Source organism: Aedes albopictus, chromosome 1 (genome assembly GCF_035046485.1).
Source record: "Aedes albopictus strain Foshan chromosome 1, AalbF5, whole genome shotgun sequence".
Classification (NCBI taxonomy): domain Eukaryota; kingdom Metazoa; phylum Arthropoda; class Insecta; order Diptera; family Culicidae; genus Aedes; species Aedes albopictus.
In genome coordinates this window covers 317698729-317718057 of record NC_085136.1, presented here as the reverse complement: position 1 = coordinate 317718057, position 19329 = coordinate 317698729, and the positions used below count along the sequence as shown (strand labels likewise).

Here is a 19329-nt window from a genome sequence, read left to right as displayed (position 1 = left end):
TATAGTTTCACCGATTGCGCTGAAATTTTGCACAGTTCATATGGGACCTAAATGGAATCAAAAAAGTCGACTGGAGCGAGGATTTATTTTTTCCATACAAGCGTGTCCCATACTAATGGATCAGCTATGATGGCGATATCCGTCCCCCACTCAAAAACCGCCTGACAAAGCAGTTGCTGGTCTGCGTCACAGTGCAACCCCCTGTTCCCTTCCATCTGGGACGGGCCAGTCTTTTCAGGCCTACTCTTCCCAGCCTTCTGGGACGCCTGGATGGGGTTCGACTTGCCGGCATTACTGCCGACCTTCGGGTTTAGTATCCACCTAGCCTAGCGGGCACCGCCGGACAGCTCCCCACCTGACGGCTGCCTCACCTGCTTCTGCGAGTGCTTATCGAGTGTTTATCGAGACCTCCGTCTGGGTAAACTTCGTAAACTTGCTTCCGCCGGTTCTGCCACTGCTGCTGCAGTCTCCACGAGTCTCTCGTGATCTTGCTTGGCATCGTCCATTGACTTACGAAGTCGCAACAGGGTCGTTCAGAGGACCTTGCTTATGTTGGACTTCGTGGACGCAAAGTCGATGATCTTGCCAAGCTGCTGCTCAGCCACCTCTATTGCAAATACTTAGCGTATGTCTTTTTTGGTTGATGGCTTGCAGCTACCACTACTACTACTTACTACTTCCAGTCTTGGGCACCCACGGTGGTGCAGAGGCCCAAATTGAAAGATTTCCATCCTGGGCGATTGCCAGCAATCGCCTTGACCTGTGGCCAGGTCAAATTTCTGTCGACTTGCTTGATTTCGTTATTGAGGCTGCGCCGCCATGAGCCTCTGGGTCTGCCTCTGCTGCGATGTCCTGCTGGGTTCCAGTCTAACGCTTGTTTGCAGACTTCGTTTCCGCCCCTGCGTAGAGTGTGGCCGACCCACCTCCACTTTCGCTCCCGAATTGCTGTCGCTATCGGATTTTGATGACACGTTGGAGATACAATTGTGAGGCCACCATGCACGAATTATATACCGCAGGCATCTATTGATGAAGACCTGTAGCCGTTGCGTGTTCTCCGCTGATACACACCAGGTTTCACTGGCGTATAGCAGCACAGATTTCAAGTTCGAGTTAAAAATTCGGATTTTGGTGCGTCGACTGATCTGGTTGTTTTTCCATTTTTTTTTTCTGTTCGGGTGAGCCACTGCGACCAGTATTTAGATCTTTTGTGGCATTACCCGTATCCTTAGTATTTAGTTCATGTCGTACTTGTGGAGCGGATCTGGTGTGATGGTTAGAACACTTGACTGTCACGCCGAGGACCTGGGATCGAATCCCACTCCCGACAAACTCGCAAAATGTGAGTTTTTCCTTCGGAAGGGAAGTAAAGCGTGGGTCCCGAGACGAACTAGCCTAGGGCTAAAAATCTCGTTAATACAGATAAACAACATGTCGTACTACTCCATTGTCATTGAGAGGCAATGAAGCATCGATTTCTGTACAGTTCCTGTTTTGTTATCCCAGAGGTGCAAGAAATCGATTGCGATGAAAAGGTCCCGTTATCATAGAGATTTAAATCCCAGTGAAAGAGCGCCCCTAATCAAACACAATCTATTTGAATCCCGTGAAAAACAAAACGGTGGTACTGATATTTATCCATGCATCTAGCCCCATCCATGTCTTGCTTCTAGTTTAGTCCCAGGACAACAAAGAAAACCCCGGGGCTTTAGGCTAGTTGCAAAACTCTGTCAAATTAAAGAATGTGTTCTACAATAAGAATACACGTGAGTCCTTGGATTACCAGAACATAACAGTCCTTGATAGGTTAGTACGCAATTAGATACGTAAAGCATGTTTGTTTTCCTAACATCAAGTGTAGTCTCGAATGGGCAAAGTCCGATTCTTTAACTATCAGCAAGGCAGAATAAATGCAATTTTAGAAACTGTCACCAGTAACAAGGACTTTGTACCGCGAATCCTTATTACCAAAACACATTACCCCAACTTGACAAACCGGATGTCACTAGGGTTCGGTTTGGTAGATCATGATCCGTAACGCATCACATAAAGGCGATCTACCTACGTTACCGGCTCCGTTAAAGATCGAGCATATTTTAAACCCCCTCAACCATTCATCCATCAGCACGGGTCGCCTGACACCTTGGATTGGGGTTCCCTGTTTAGTGGACTTTTACCCCCGGAACAGGTGGTCCGTAGTGTTATTCTTAGCCAGTTGAGACAACCGCTACCGACACTACACAGCTATCTAGGCTGATCCGGAGAAGAAGTTAACATTGATGGTTTTCCATACATTTCTTATACTCGCAAAAGCAGCCCTCGCCTTCTTGATCCGTGCAGCTGGCCATTTGGCTACCAAGATATTGGAAGCTTTCAACATTCTCCACTGATTGCCCAGCTACCGTAAAGGTGGAAGGGTTGACCGTGTTTACATCCAACGATTCGGTCTTGTTGACGTTGATGGTAAGACCTGCCGCTGAAGAGCGATTGGCAATATCATCGAGCTTGCTCTGCATATCAGAGCGCCCGAATACCCCACAGACTCCGTTACCGATCGAGCTTCTTTTACACCCCCTCGATTACTCATTCCTCGGCACGGGTCGCTTGATACCTTGAATTGGGGTTAGTAGCCCGCGACTACGCGGCTGACTCGCAAGCGGGGGGTTCGTCAGGTCCTGGGACTGTAATCCCTGCTGCCCGAAGCCTCAAGAAGTCTCAGTCTGTTAAACAGGACACCTGACATTATCGTGTACGCTGAGTTTAAAAGAGTAAACCTTCTACAACTCACACACTCCAGTCCGGACCCTTTCTTCAACATTGGGTATTTGAGTTCAAAGGGGATTTTCATTTCTTGTTGCGCTACTTTAATTGCAGTCCTATAGTGCTCCATTCCATAGACGACAGGACTTATGGATCAACGGCACGGCGCTGCTCAATGAGCCGCTTCCGTCTAATTGATGATGACCAGTTGCAAATTTGAACATGTGATTTTGTGAACGCGCTCGCACGCCATTGCGGTTTTAATTAGGGACGGTAGGTATAGACTTGCTCTGTTTATTGTTATTAGGTGTGCAGCTCACGTATCCCCATAGCGCGTAGTTAGTTTAAGCCGGCGCGGTGGCCGCTCACAAGCTCAAACCGTTGGATGACATTGAGCCCAGTTTATAAGGAAGCTGTCGGTCGCGTGTTCGATCGACTGGCCAATTCAAAGATTAAATTTATATCCTGTAGAGATGGGGAATGCAGGGGGCGTACGTAGGAACGTGGTCGAAATGTCACGTCGGGTGCGCGATTTGGCTGGAAGTTTTAGAGGGAGGGGGTTAATGGTATTACTCGGGAAGCTACGCTGATTGATGTGGAAGAATAGCTAGTTAATTTAAATATTTACAAGATGAGTTGACGGGGGTGTTGTAGGGGGAAGTTTGTCCAACGATTCTGGATTCTTGGGCGGTATTGGAATTCAGTTTTCCTTTGATCGGCGAACGGTAAAGGTCGGGTTTCGGCCAATCAATTCTCTTGGTTAGTATTTCACGAATCTTTCCTAGCAAATCTCAGTAATGATGAAGCATTAGAACGTTATAGTAAGCAATGGAGCACGTTCGGTGTAGTACTAGATTTGTAGTAATGAGTTGAATTTTAGTATGGTGAGAAGGTCAGTTCTCTGTTTCTGCAATGAAATGGTACAAAAAGCGTGGGTATTATGATTCGTTGCCTAATTTGATGCCGTTTGAGCAAAACTTTGGATAACTATGTTGTTTATGTTGCAAGAAATGGAGAAAACAACAACACTGTTGCCCAAAGTTTTGCTCAAACAGCATCAAATTAGGCAAGGAATCATAATACCCACGCTTTTTGCACCATTTCAGTGCAGAAACGAAGAATTGACCTTCTCACCATACTAAAATTCAGCTCATTATTACAAATCTAGTACTTCACCGATCTGTCCTATAGCCTTATGACAGGCAATAGAACTGATAGGCTTTCGTTTCTCCTTAACTCAAACTTTCTATCTCGTTTTCAATAGCATTATGTTCATTTGCACTTTATTTGCATCTGTTAGACAGTGTAAAACTATGACTAACTGCATTATTCCATGGGCAGATGTAATGCCAATATAGTGCCACCGCTTTAGTGCCTAATGCTTACTCTGGTGAATCAACCCATCACGCTTCCTGTTTTCGATAGCTGCCAGCGTAATTCCTCGTCCTGAAGTGTTTGGCTTACGTCCTAAACTAGTTACTGCCAGAATCCGAGTCAAAACCCAGAGTAATCAATCCGTTTTCAAATGACGACGTCGAACGGCACGCACCGCGCCTCTTGAAGGGCGCTTTGCGGGAGCGCAGTAGTCAATAGGGGTTTTTCTCTGATCTGAAGTGGATTTCGCTACCTGCCTGTTCTGTGTTCCACGATGTTTATGGTTTGTTTATAAATTTGCGAAATGTTGCCAGTAGTGTTCGGCATCGCGTTGTATTTGTCACCTGTGCTGTGTGGTTAGACGGCTGATGGTGCCGCTCCGTTGTTGGCATAGTGGGTGATAAGACGAGGAGTTTGATTTCTTCGTTGGGTGTACACGACAAAAGCGGCATAGTGGCAAGGCGGTTCTAATGCTCCTGCCTATTGTTTTATTACACAGAAATGAATCATCATTTCTTGAACTGCCAAATCTTCTTGAACTGTCGAAGCTTAACTTTCGTTGAAAGTTAACATGTATTCTCCTGAAATATTCAGAAAAAGATAAAAAATGACACTCTTTAGTACCTAACCCACCCACCTGTCTAGATTTCGTAGTGTACCATCAGGACAAGTCACACAGGCTGCTCGTGGCCACTTGAGAATGGTTCTTCAAAGCAGATATGACTTTCTAAGATATTTAAGAAAGTGCCCTTCACGGACCGATTGCTAGTAATATTCAATCGATTGATTCAAACGGATGCTCCCGAACGGTGGTAACATGCGGTGAAGTGATTTTAAGGGACCTCTTTTGGATTAGATAATTGAAAATCGATCGACTTGTTCTGGAGGTGGTAAATTTCTATCCGAAAAGAACTTTCAAGTGAGTTGAGTGATTGGGATGAAATTTCTGAAAATGTGACCTATTTTACTGGATATGAACAACTTCTACAAAAGTGCACTGTGTGATTGTTCCTGAAACTGATGAAAATTTCTTGTGTGGTTCTGTTCTTAACCCCCTAACAGGGAATTGGTGGTCTTAAATGAATCCAGCTGAGCTCAACTACCAACCAGTGGCGACGTTCGAGAAGTTCGAAAAGGACAACTACAGAATGGAGAAAGGAACTCCATCGCGGCAGTTTTTGGCGGGAGTGATAGGTGAGTTGGTTGTGAAAGGTGGCGAGTGCTGAGAAACTAGTGAATCTATGAAATGAACCCAACCCAATTCTAAAAAAATGGACTGAAAAAAAAACTGAAGTGATTTGTGAATGTTTTAGCAAATGGTTCATTGAAAAGTCAATCAAAAGAATCAAAGTTAGGGATTTCTTTGTAACGAATCACTTTTTAAAAACTACACTTCTACACAATTTATTGTACGTACTTTACTTAACGACTACCTACACGGAATTCTGGATCAAGAAAGAGGGCGAACCACGCTGCTGGTTCGCTTTTATGAACTAAACGTGCTTACCTAGCGCATTCCATGCGCCCTATCACCTGACTGCCGTGCCGCATGGCGCATGCGCCGTGGTTCGCGCCAACGGCTCCTATTGGCTAATTCACCTAGCAGGATTTCCTAACGCAATTAAGTGAAGAATTTCAAGAGACTGCAAAATTCAGTCATTCCATAGAATATCGATAAAGTTGATCTCAGAATATCGTGATACTTGGTGAATTTGGAGTTCAACGGAAATAGATAGACCCGTATTTTTTACTTCGTCAATAAATATACTGTTTTTTTTCTCATTTTCGTGGTTTCGGGACCAAAAGAGGTACCTGTTTTTATACTTTTATTAGAAAATTCAGATGTAATTGATGTAAAGCTAAAAAAATCATGGATCACCTACATATGCAATATAATGCACATTATTTTATTACTTATGAGGATTTACAACTTAAGAAAAAAAAAAGAATTGTAAGCAATAAAATAGGGGAGACTGGGTAGACTTGATCCCTTTTTCATAAGCTAACTGTAATTTTAACCGTAGTGTGGTCAGCATAAAAAACACCCGTAGTATGCCGGCAGGGTACCCGGGTACCCACGAAACTGAAATGATCATATCTCCGTCAATTTTCCACCGATTTTAATTTTTTTTTTTGGCTCATTCAACTTACAAACTTATTGTCTATCGATATAGTACATATTTGGTTTGGTCACCGTGAGTGCCGGGAAATCCGGATTTCCGGGCTTATGTTTTTATACAAAACAATGCTTGGAATTTTCGGTAGGTTAGTGGCAATATCGGTATCAATCATCCTAAAATTGCTTCAGCACATAGTATCTGACCAGCCTGCGATCATAAAACGTGTTGACTTTATAGCTGCGATTTCGGATCAGGCTTCCCGTGGGGCCATGGCTGGCAATGGCCACTATACGGTATCCTAGGCTCAACGATGTGGGATTGAATATGGTATAAGGACATGATCCCGAAAATCCGGATTTTCCGAAAACTACAGTCATCAGATCGGCGCAACCACATATTTTCTAGATAGATAAAAAACGATAGATAGATAATGAGTAAAAAAAAATTTGAAATCGGGTAAAAATTGACCAAAAAATATGATCATTTCAGTTTCGTGTGTACCCGGGTACCCTGCCGGCATTCCACGTAATAAAAAAAAACAGCGACCCCTCCCCCCGACCCTCCTCACTTGGAAATTCGGTCAACCCCGTTAATAGATATATATTCGCGAGTTCTAAGATCTTGCAGAGTTTCAACTCCCTACTCTCAATAATCATAAAAATATCGAGAATTGAAATCTAAAAAGGTACCCGGGTTCCCTGCTGGCCACATAAGGGTTAAGCAAAACACGAAACTAGATCCGTTTTCCATACAGAATGGCGGGTAAACATCTTTTGCAAATTTATACACAACAGAAGGCGTTTAAATTATTGTTAAAGTGTTCAAAACTGTGTTTTATAGAGGCATGTCTTATGATGCGTTTTTCAAAAATCGGTGACACTTGATCCCCCTTTGAATACATGATTCATTTAAAAGGAAAATAACTCCAGAGGCTTCCTATTCGTTTTATTTTCAAGTTTTCGTGTATTTTAAATGAATATGGTGCATTTGAAATTGTAAGATTTCCTTAAATTTTTAAGGATATAACGTATTTTCAAAATGGGCAGACTTGATCCCCCTTTTCATGGTTTGTACTAAAATAATAATTATTCGACACATTTTATCGTTGAATATACTAGAACTCCAAGTAAATAGAGGCTTCCGAAACGAATTTTATTTTTCACATATATAATATGTGTGTAATTCTCTGTATATACTAATCCGCATTTTTTTTGAATATGTTTATAACAGCCTTATTTGGATAAATACGTTTGATAGTGTTTTATTTAAACTATGGGCTGTGAAATTTTGACACGATTTGGTACAATTTTCACAAAGTTATTGAGATTTTTCGGAATCGCCAAAGGTTTTTGAAGGACTGAAAACAAACCATCAGCCGTTAAAAATTAATGCAATGTACAATCGAAATCACTTGTAGCCAAAACGTAGTCATTTGTCCAAGGGTAGTTTTAGAAAAAAAATGCTAGAAGAAAATTGTTTTCGTTTCCGAGAAAATATTGGGGGAACAAGTCTCCCCAGGGATCAAGTCTCCTCAATCTCCCCTATATGGCTTTATATTTTCAAAAACTCATACATATCTCAAAATCTTAAATGACTAGTATTCCAATAATGTGTTACGCCAAACGTTCTAAATTTTCTGATAAAATATAAAAAAACAGGTACTTCCTATGGTCCCACGACCATGAAAAGATGAAAAATCTAATATATTTAAATTGCATTCGGTTCCACACATGATGTTGAGTATTCTCACTTGCAAGAGTTTTACTCACATGCTTCTATCTCAGCTCAGAAGCATGCTATCCAAAAAAAAGGTGTATGAAGGACATGTACATTGTAGTTTTATCTAGAAGTTTGCCGAATAAAGAAATGCACATTGAAGTTTCATCTAGTTTCGCCGAATAAAGTAAGAGCCACACACGCATATTAAAGTCGTGAGAAAGCTGTGAGCACGAGGTGAGTAAAATTAGTGTAATTTATACTCACTTTGTACTTACCGCTCTCTCACGATGGTATGCGTGCGCGGCTCTTACTTAATTCGGCAAATTTTTAGATAAAACTACAATGTACATGTCCTTCAAACACCGTTTTTTGATAGCATGCTTCTGAAGTGAGTATAACTTTATGCAAGTGAGTATTCTCAACACCGTCTGCACAAACTTGCGCTCTTTCAATATTTTTTTTTTCTGAAAACTGCAGTTTAATAGCTTTTAACCGATAAAAAAATAAAATTGACCAGCTGACTCAAAGGTTATGATTTTTGAAAATTAAAAGTTTGAAGTCTACTTTTTCGGACCATCTTATCCTAAAATTGTCCAACCAAGTATCCAGACATTTGGATTACACTATAGCTGTTCGGATCGTTTAAAAAAGTCCTTCAATTGGCTCCCTTGTCGCCATTTGAAGGCTCATCGATTGGCGCGCTAAATCAACAATTGGCCATTATTGATTTTTTTATCTGTATTAACGAGATTTTTAGCCCTAGGCTAGTTCATCTTGGGACCCACGCTTTACTTCCTTTCCGAAGGAAGAACTCACATTTTGTGAGTTTGTCGGGAGTGAGATTCGATTCCAGATCCTCGGCGTGATAGTCAAGTGTTCAAACCATCACACCAGGTCCGCTCCACGCCATTATTGATTATTTGCAAAAGTTTTAGGTATTTATTCAGGAATTTCAATGGGGAACAAGCAGAAGCTTTCCAAAATTTAAATTAAAGACTTTTTCATAGTTTTTGGATATGCGTGAATGATTTAGATTTTTAATTTCCCAAGATACTTCCATTTATTTTTTTCTTCTTGCATGAGTACCATATCCTTGCATTTAAGAATTTCAAGAATTTCGCTAAGACCAACATTATGATTAGAATTTATCACAACTGTTATACAATTAATTAGAAATTACATTTCGGATTCTTAAGGACCTGGACAATAAATTCCATTGATAAATTGAACAGCTTTTCATGTTTTCTGGATTGTTCTTTAACTGTATTTCTTTTTCAAAAATACTTTATGAAGATTCAGGATTTTCATTTATTGTCGTTTTCAATTTTTCGTAAACATACTAAACATTTCCAGTTTAGTAGTTTTCCAAATATTTATAAACAATTTTTCAAGAAATAGGGTATCGGGATGCTTCGTTGGCATAGTCCCCTCGTTCGGCCTATCTCAATGTAAACCAAAAACTCAAACAAACACGCATAACTGGATATCGGAAAAGCTATGCGCCAAACAACTGTAACATTTCGTTTCTATTTTTGCACTTTGGAGCATTAAAATTGAATGAAAATGTTACTTTGTTTAGCTTTTGTAGACGCCATGATTCTTCGGCTTAATGGGTAGTCTATACACATGGCATGATTTTGGAACATTTCGAATTGACTTTTCAATAACTGAACATTTGATGCGACGGTTAAAGACGCTATTTTGAGCTTGTGTATTTATTTTCAACGAATAATAGTTATTTATGTAACGAGTTGCAAAAAGTTGATTTTTTCAGCACGAGTCGTACATTTCATTATACAACTCATTTGAGTTGCATAATGTTCATAATGCAACTCAAATGAGTTGCAAAATGAACATTATGCAACTATTTTTCATTATGCAACTCATTTCAGTTGCATAATGAACCGGTACGGAAAAGTAGGTCATTATGATACTGAAATGAGTAGTATAAAATATAAATTATAATACTGAATTGCATAAAAACTATTTTACAAATTGAATGTGGGCCGAATATTGAGGACATTTTTTCACTATGTACCCAAATCTTGGCCCATCAGTGAAGTGACGTCAAAAACAGCGATAAAAAGACGTCAACAACATTTCTTGTGTAAGAACCAGAAAGAACGAACAGGAAGAAAGATTTTGTGTGCGGTGACTGTAAAAATATAACACAATAATAGGGTTGCGTTGTTTTCGTTACTATATTAATAAAGTACTTTAGTTAAAGTGATTTATTTATAGTTTTTTAGAAATTTGACTCCGAAAATGTCATTTAAAAGTAAGATTGGTGAACAAACGAATATAATACTTCAGCAGAAATATTGAAAAAATGAGATAATTAGTGGTTCTAGTGCATGGAAAGCAATAGGCCAACGTTGTATCCACTAATAGGCCAATATTTGTACCATAGACCAACGTTGCATACCATGGCATCGAATCTTTTCAACTTAATTAAGTAAATTCTTGAATATTTACGTTAGTTTACTTCCAATTGGTGAAACATGCATTGCCTAGAGTGTGTAATAGGGTCAACATATTATTTCTAGTGCTATTAATTTATGAGTTATGGTCAAAATTGCCTTGACTTGAATTGGCTTGCAAATTAGGCCGAGGAATGGTACATATACAGTGACCCCACACCGATGAATCACCTTAATTTTGTACACTATTTATGAATAACCATGTTGATCAAATGAGTGATCTATAAACTGTGGTTATTTTTGCCAATTCATAAATTGTGGGGTCACTGTACCCTACAATCATAAAACTTCCAAGAACGTTTTAGGAAGTAGCAACATTTATACTAACAGCTTATTGTATCGATAGGAGATAACAATTCTAATTGAATTACCTATGGTAGATTCATAGAAGTCATACATTGACGAGTTCACGAATAAGCATTCATAAAATATTTTATGCAATTCAGTATCATAATTTCTATTTTATGTATATAGGGTATGTGTACCATTCGTTGGCCTAATTTGCAAGCCGCCTTGACAATTTTGACCATAACTCATGAATTAATAGCACTAGAAACAATATGTTGACCCTATTACGCACTCTAGGCAATGCATGTTTCACCAATTGGAAGTAAACTTACGTAAATATTCAAGAATTTACTTAATTAATTTGATAACATTCGATGCGATGGTATGCAACGTTGGTCTATGGTACAAAAATTGGCCTATTAGTGTTGTGTCCACTTGCTTTCCATGCACTAGAACCACTTATTATCACTTTTTTTAATATTTCTGCTGAAGTACTATCTCTGTTTGTTCACCCATCTTACTTTTAAATTACATTTTCGGAGCTAAATTTTCAAAAAAACTTAAGTTCTTTCTTTATTTAGTAACGAAAACAACGCAACCTAATTAATGTGTTATATTTTTACAGTCACCGCACACAAAATCTTTCTTCCAGTTCGTTCTTTCTGGTTCTTACGCACGCAATTTTGTTGACGTCAGTTTATCGGTGTTGTTGAAGTGACTTTACTGATGGGCCAAGATTTGGGTACATATTGAAAAAAAATGTCCTCAAACCCCGTAACGTGGGTAGATCACCTTTGAATGGTGCGTTGCGGTGTAAGATCTACCAAATCGAATTTTGATCTTGATATTTACCGTATTTATAAATATTCCAAGATCAAAGTTTGATGCACTTTTTCGTGTTTTGTAGTTTATTTTGTTTCAACGTACATTTTATTTCAGCAGGATTCAGGTAAATTTATCGTATGATATTATAAAAATATGTAACTGTGGCGAACGTATCACTAATATGTACCTAGTTTATTTGACGTGCGATGTTAATATTATTTTGTATTTCAGATTACCAACCGAAGAATCTAGTAATTCAACCAAATGCCATCAAGATGACGAGGAAACCAGGATGATTCGGGCAGACAACTGATTCTAAGAAGTCCAACTACGGTGCGCCTGAACGTTGACCAAGCGTATCCTTTGGAGTTTACCCTTCCACTAACAACACCCAAATTCCCGCGACACCTAGGCCTGAGAGATCGTAGAGTTGTCTACATCTTTCATAGGTGTCCAAAACTAACCATCCTTTCCCTTTCCTCAGCAGTCGCAAGGACGTGGCCAGGACAGTTCACGACCATTGGAGGATTGCGTCAGTCATGTCTAAGAGTCAGAGATTAGCCCCAAATCTTTGTGCTTTGGTTCGGACGGGAAGGAGGCAACCCTTATAACAGCGGTCTAGGACTGTACGACCTACGAATTTGTGCGACTCGCTTAATGCTAATGCTAATGCTTATGCTAATAGTGAAAAAAATGTCCTCAATATTCGGCCCACATTTAATTAGAAAAATAGTTATTATTCGTTGAAAACAAATATACAAGTTCAAAATAGCGTCTTTGACCGTCGCATCAAATGTTCAGTTATTGAAAAGTCAGTTCGAAATGTTCCAGAATCATGCCATTCATGATCATGTGTATAGACTACCTACTAAGCCTAAGAATCATGGTGTCTACAAAAGCTAAACAAAGTGACATTTTCATTCAATTTTAATGCTCCAAAGTGCAAAAACTGAAACGAAATGACACAGTTGTTTGTCGCATAGCTTTTCCGATCTCCAGTTATGCGTGTTTGTTTGAGTTTTTGGTTTACGTTAAGATAGGCCGAACGAGGGAACTATGCCAACGAAGCATCCCGATACCCTAACTCATTTTGGTATCATAATGGCCAATTTTTCCGAACTGGTTCATTATGCAACTGAAATGAGTTGCATAATGAAAAACAGTTGCATAATGTGCATAATGCAACTCATTTGGGTTGCATTATGCATATTATGCAACTCAAATGAGCTGTATAATGAAAAAATCATTGCATAAAATTTTGTATGGAACTCATTGCAAAACTCGATTTTTTCAGCACTCTTCGTATTTATCCAACTCGGCAAGCCTCGTGTACGACTCGTGCTGAAAAAATCAACTTTTTGCAACTCGTTACATAAATAACTAATAAATTAATACTGAAAAAGACAAAAGATTTTTTGGGTTACTAAAAAGTAAATACAGGTTAGCGCTAACAACGTTTCCTAGAATTTTGAATTTAAGGGAAATGCTTGAAAATATACATTCCTAAGTGAGTATGCTGAGTATTGTTTTCAAAAGAACTTTCGTTAGAATTAGTAAATTTTTAAAAAGCCTTAAAGTTTCATTCTTATAGTGGTAATCACGTTCAAATATGTGCGTGCCTTTTTAGTAGATGTAGTTGTGAAACTGTGAGGGAAACATTTGCACTCCTAACCCGGATGTTAGTTTTATCATTATTTACCCGTTTTACTCAATTCGATTGGGTAATATTTGCATATGCAATCTGAATAGCCTTTGAATTAGTGTGCATTTTTGTGTGAGGAAAAACTCGCGCTAGTGTTCGTATGTTGAAATGTCACTTATCTCTATTGTTCATTAAAAAAAAAAAAAACAAATCGAAATAATTTCAAAACAAAAAATTAAACTGGGTACAGAACCGTTTCAACAAGAACTCTGGCTGTTTCCACTTATAACTTAGTCATCTTGTACCCTAAGGGTTGAAGTCCCAGTGAACGAAGACCGCATTCAAATCGGACGCCTCATTAATTAGCTATAGATTTTTATCCAACTGGAGAAACTTTTACAGTGATCCTCCAACTTCCCAGCAGGCAACATTGCTGCATATGGCGCCAAGGATAGCAGATAGAAATCATGGCCACTATGTTTCACTGCAAAATGCAGTGTTGCACATCGAATAGTTTAAGGCTTTAGGGGGCATCATCAGAATCATCAAACATTGCTCTTAAACTTTGAAGATGTAAATCTCGAGTTCTACTGCATGAAATGAGCTGGAAAATTGATCGTTTGTATGCTTACATGTCATGAACAATCGACTAAGTTTTCAGTTAGATCAGTCCACTGGAACTGAATATTTGCATCGTCAAAGTTTCGAGGGTAATGATGATAAAAGAGACGGAAGATAGCAAAATTAACACGGCGTCTCGTATCACCTTAACCATCATGACTAAAGATTTGGATTGGATAACAATCTTTAGCTAAAAAATGAAGCATGCTATTTGAATGCAGTCTTCGGCAAAGTTGTAGTTGATAGAATAGCATAGGAGTATCAATGGTTAACTAACTCTCCAGGGCACTTGGGGAAATGCTACGGTCGATTGAATGGAAAACATCGTTTTCCCATAGTAATTCCTATACAAACTTTGATAGGCTTGTGCAGTCTCAATTTTTGACCAAATGAGCTCAAATTTTGGGAGAAGGCATTCAGTCTGCTTATAAATCGAATAAGCGGTGTGGAGCGAAACCGATATTTTGAAGCTCGCTATAGCATGTCAAAATACGTGTATTCTCTAAACGCGAACACATATTTTTTATCGGAATGATTTCGAATGGCATATTAGCATGAACAAATTCTATATATACCTAATATAAGATGTTAATCACTTACTCTGGGCCCTTATTTTTTTTTTTAATTTGACGGTTTTAGAAGGTACAAATGCTTCTCTTTTCCTTCCGACATAACACGCTTTAAACACCCTTAAACGCTCCCCTCCTCCGGCAATTCTTTCGGGAAGTCTGCCAGTAATTCCGGCAGGAATTATTTCAAGGATTGCGTTGGCAGTTTTTCAAGGGATTTTGGAATGTCTCTAGAGATCCCTTCGTGTATTTATGAGAAGACTCATCTTCAAGCGATTGCTTTAAGAATTTCTCCAGAGAGCTCTAAGGATTTCTCCGAAGTTTTATATTCCAGCGAAGCCATTTGAAGTCTCTACAGAGATTCCCTTTGCAGTACCAGCAGAAATTATTTTTTCTTTCTATTCTTTCTTGAATGACTCAAGGGGTTCCTCAAATAATCTTTCGGGGATTTTTTTTTGGGAACTATTGAACTGTTGTGGTGTTCTCAGTCTGACATTTTTCAAGGGATAAGCAGTCAACTGTCTGGAGAAGGTCCAATACACGGGACCGAAACGTAGGGCTATGCCAAAATAGCCGTTTGAATTCTGCCAGGCTGAGAAAGCCACAACAGTTCAACATGTGGGAATTATTTCAATGATTTTTTCACGATATCCTTCTATGGGTCTTTCGATCATTTTTGCAGTGATTCATGTGAAAATTCTATCGATTCTTTTAAATTATTTCCAGGAATTCCTTCAAAGATTTTGACAAAAGTCCTCCAGAAATGATTTCGGAAAATATTTTGCAAATTTCTTCGAGAATTCTTTCAGGAACTGCCAGAATCAGGATAAGAAGGAATTCAGGGTATTTCAGAATTTTCCATAATTCCCATAGGAATTTCTTCAGGAATTTATCTAGGAATTTCTTCGGATTTTTTTTCAGGGAAACCTTCAACGACCCTTTCGTTAATATTTCGAGGATTCCTTCGGGAATTCTTTCGGGGTCTTCTCCGAGGATTTCTTGTAAATTTTTCAGGAAGCAATATCTCGTAGCATATTTTCTACTTTATTCATTGTGTAATGATTTGCTTTACTATCTTTTACGTATGAAACATGTTTTTTTTTTGCAAATAAAAACCCTTGAAACTACGTGAAAGTTTTTCAGTTGTGTTATTTAAACTCCTTCAAGTATTCTTCAGGAAACTCCTTCAGGGATTTCCACCAAAATTTTCTAGTGTTGTCTTCGATAATTACTTCAGGCATTTTCCGGGATTTTTTATTCAAGAATTGTTTCGAACTATTTTTCAAGTATTTTTGAAACATATTTTTTACCTTAGCCTTGGCGCAAATACTTGATTTAGTATCTTTGAGGTATATGGTAAAACATGTATAAACTATCTTTATGGGACATGTTTTTGCAAATCTTGCTTGCTTGAAAACTTCCATACCTTTCAAGAAGAGAGTACCTAGATTATTAAAACAAATTTCTGAAAAAATGGCTCCGAGATCCACGAATCTTCTCCAATATCATGCTTAAACATTTACTCTACAATAATTGAATCTTTTTCTTTGAGATTTAATGGAGAAACCCCTGAGTAATTCTGATCGCATGCCTATAGATATTGTTGTGTTATACTCTAAAATCGAATGCACTATTCCAGAAATAATCCCTGAGAGTAGATGAATCTTTAAAATGATTTCCCAAAGAAATCATTTACCTACTTTTTGTTTTCTAATAAATCAGATGTTCCTGAAAAAATCTCTGGAAGTATGCCTTGCGCAAGAATTAATAAAAATAATTGCTTTAAGAATTCCTGAAGCTATTTTTGAAAAATTCCTTTGTACATTCCTGGAGTAATCTCTGAAAGTTTTATAAGCTTAATCTTCGGAAGTTTTTCTGAAGAAAGTCCTGAACGTATTCTTGAATATACCGTGGATGCTCCTCTGAAACAAAAAACGTCAAGGCATTCTTAAAAAATCCTCTGGAAATGGTAGTAAGTATGCTCTGACAAATTTTTTTAAAGAATTCCTGAAGAAATTGCTGGATGAACACCAAAAAAATTTCTTAGTTGTATTACTGAATAAATCACGGTGTCTGGGACAAAAAAAAAACAATATCGAAAAAAAAATCAGTATGGCTAAGTCACCTACCGAATGAAAGCTAAGAGTCTCCACTTTTATATGGTGCTAAGAAGAAAATGTTCTATGGGGGGCCTAAAACAATTTTTTTCGTGATTTCTAGAACAAATTTAAGAGAATTACCCATTTTTTGGGTACCTTTCAACGAAAATTTATATGGGAAAATAACCCCGGATAGAACATTTAGCTCTTGGCATGAAATGAAAGAATAGACTCCCAGCATTCATTTGATGGGTGACTTAGCGATACTGATTTTTTCGAATAATATTCTTCTACCATAGACACCGTGAAATCCATGAAAGTGTTTCAAAAACAAAACAGAACAATTTCTGTAACAAACTTGAAATTTCATCTCTACAATTTTCAAAATAACCCTTGAGGAATCCCAGAAGAAATACTCTGAGGAATTTCATGAAGAAAGTTCTGCGAAAAAAAAAGTTGGAATTGTTCAAGAAGAAATCACCAAGAGAAATTCTTGACCATATATCTGTAAGTCCTATTAAATAATCAGCATTACTGAATACCATACTTGTTCACCTGGCTGCAATTTTGACATATACAACACTGATGCAAAACCTATGGTTTTTGTGTAGTCCAGCGCCATGTGGCGGAAAATTCGGATCTATGGTTTGTGGAAGACCATACCTTACTATCTTGCATAAGTATCTTGCCAAAAATCTTACGGAAATAACTTTGTACACTAGGTCAGCTTTAGACACGAATTCCACTTAAGTGGTGGCTCAAAGCTTGCCTGTTTAGTTTTGTTCTTCTTTCTAGCCTCTTCACGGTTCATTAGTATGAGGTAATAGCTTCTACCTAATCCAAATTCTTCTTCTTTCCATATCATTTCAGTAAATCTAGCATCGGTTGCCCTCGGCACGTGTTTGGGCTGGACCTCACCGGTAAACAGTCAAATAAAATCCAACGATACCAGTGTCAATCCCTTGGATGACATACCGACTGAATCGGAATCATCATGGATCGGTTCCCTGGTGGCCCTGGGAGCTCTGATTGGTAACATCTTGTGTTAATTGCCGTTAGATGTACAAACTTTACTATATATCCTTCTTTTCCACAGCTCCATTCATCGCCGGACCCTTGGCGGAGAAGTTCGGTCGAAAACTTACCCTGCTCGGAAGCTCCGCTTTCTTCATTCTAAGCTACATTATTCTGCTATTCACCACCTCAGTGGGAGCCGTCCTGGCTGCACGGTTGATCCAAGGTTTCGGTGTCGGGTTTGTCATGACCGTCCAAACGATGTACATTGGTGAAATCGCCAGCAACGAGTTCCGAGGGGCGTTGGGATCCCTGATGCAGCTGTGCATTGTCAGTGAGTATTATCCAGAAAGTATGTAAATGACCAACCAATCAATGTGCAATTGTTCCAACAGCTGGTATCCTATACGTATACTCGATTGGACCGTACGTAAGCTACGCAGCGCTACAGTGGGCCTGTCTGGCACTTCCCATAATTTTCGCCGCAACGTTCTTCTTCATGCCGGAAACGCCGGCGTACTACATTTCCAAGGGGCGCAAAAACGATGCCATCGATTCGCTGCGATTCCTGCGAGGTAAATCCGCAGATGGAGTCCAGGACGAACTGGCGGAAACGACCCAGTCGGTCGAGGAATCCATGAAGAATAAGGCCAGCATGATGGATCTGTTCAAGAACAAAGGCAACATCAAAGCGTTGATCATCTGCTCCGGGTTGATCAGCTTCCAGCAGCTATCCGGGATCAACGTGATCCTCTTCTACAGTCAGACGATCTTCGAAAAGACGGGCAGCAGTATGTCGCCGGCCATATCCACTATTTTGGTGGGCGTGGTACAGGTGCTGGCCAGTGGTGCTACTCCGTTGATCGTCGATCGCTTGGGTCGGAAACCGATTCTGCTGGTATCGGCCGGAGGAATGTGCCTTGCCCACGGAACCATGGGGCTGTTCTTCTACATGGACCACATCAAGTCGGAATCGCTGGAGAGTATCATGTGGTTGCCGGTCTTTTCGCTGATCTTCTTCGTGACCGTGTACTGCGTAGGTTTTGGACCACTGCCGTGGGCCGTACTGGGTGAAATGTTCCCGGCGAATGTGAAATCGATCGCGTCGTCGATCGTTGCCTCCAACTGCTGGGTGCTGGGCTTTTTGGTGTTGCAGTTCTTCTCGACGCTGGACGCCGCCGTCGGATCTCATTGGTCGTTTTGGCTATTTGGAATTTTCTGCGGGGTGGCGTTCTTGTTCACGCTGACCACGGTTATGGAAACCAAGGGCATGAGTCTACAGCAGATCCAGGACAAATTGAACGAGTAGGAATGAGTGCAGGGTGTTCGATGAAAGATGATCGATTCTTAAGTATAGTTAAGAGATTTACAGTTATTTATGATATATTGTGACGATATTTTCGAGAATAGATGTTATATTTTATTGTTTGTGGTGAATAAATGTTAAATTGTGTTCAAGATCAGTACCCATAGAGGTGTATTTGTGACGTAAAAATATTGATTTCTGGTCATATCAGACTACCCCTTCTTCCACACCGTCTAATCTTAAAAACCTGAAAACTTGTATGAAGAGTGGAACTCAGTAAGACTCTTCCCTTCTCTAATTTCTACCGTCAGATGTTATTTACTGCTTTGCCGTTGAAAAAGTAATGTCAATCAAAAATTAGAAAAAAAAACTTAAGGTATTGGGAGCGGTAGGCTTCCCTTTATACGTCACTGAAGCCATCTGAAACCCCTTGAACTAATCCCCTGATATCTACTAAAATGCATCGAAACCTCGCTGAGTACCTGTAGACTTCCCTTGAACTCTGCTGAAGC

General features: G+C 39.4%; 1 protein-coding gene and 1 long non-coding RNA gene across 3 annotated transcripts in view; one reads left to right on the top strand and one right to left on the bottom strand.

The window, feature by feature from the left end:
• LOC115264141 (facilitated trehalose transporter Tret1-like) overlaps nucleotides 1-18974 on the top strand; it is a 43284-nt gene extending 24310 nt beyond the window's left edge. The window contains exons 1-5 of one of the 2 annotated variants that reach the window (XM_029867518.2): nucleotides 4913-5053; nucleotides 5197-5328; nucleotides 17368-17529; nucleotides 17594-17845; nucleotides 17907-18974. In XM_029867518.2, the coding sequence (XP_029723378.1) occupies nucleotides 5214-5328; nucleotides 17368-17529; nucleotides 17594-17845; nucleotides 17907-18820 (1443 nt within the window). In that variant the 5' untranslated portion in view covers nucleotides 4913-5053; nucleotides 5197-5213 and the 3' untranslated portion in view covers nucleotides 18821-18974. Of the gene's footprint in view, nucleotides 1-4912; nucleotides 5054-5196; nucleotides 5329-17367; nucleotides 17530-17593; nucleotides 17846-17906 lie in introns of those variants that run through there. The other variant, XM_029867521.2, reaches the window with a different exon arrangement.
• On the bottom strand, nucleotides 4012-4902 carry LOC134285762 (uncharacterized). Its single transcript, XR_009996605.1, has 2 exons — nucleotides 4772-4902; nucleotides 4012-4715 (listed from the first exon to the last, which is right to left on the bottom strand). It is a non-coding gene; the product is annotated as an uncharacterized LOC134285762 (long non-coding RNA).
• Nucleotides 18975-19329: the final 355 nt, after the last annotated feature.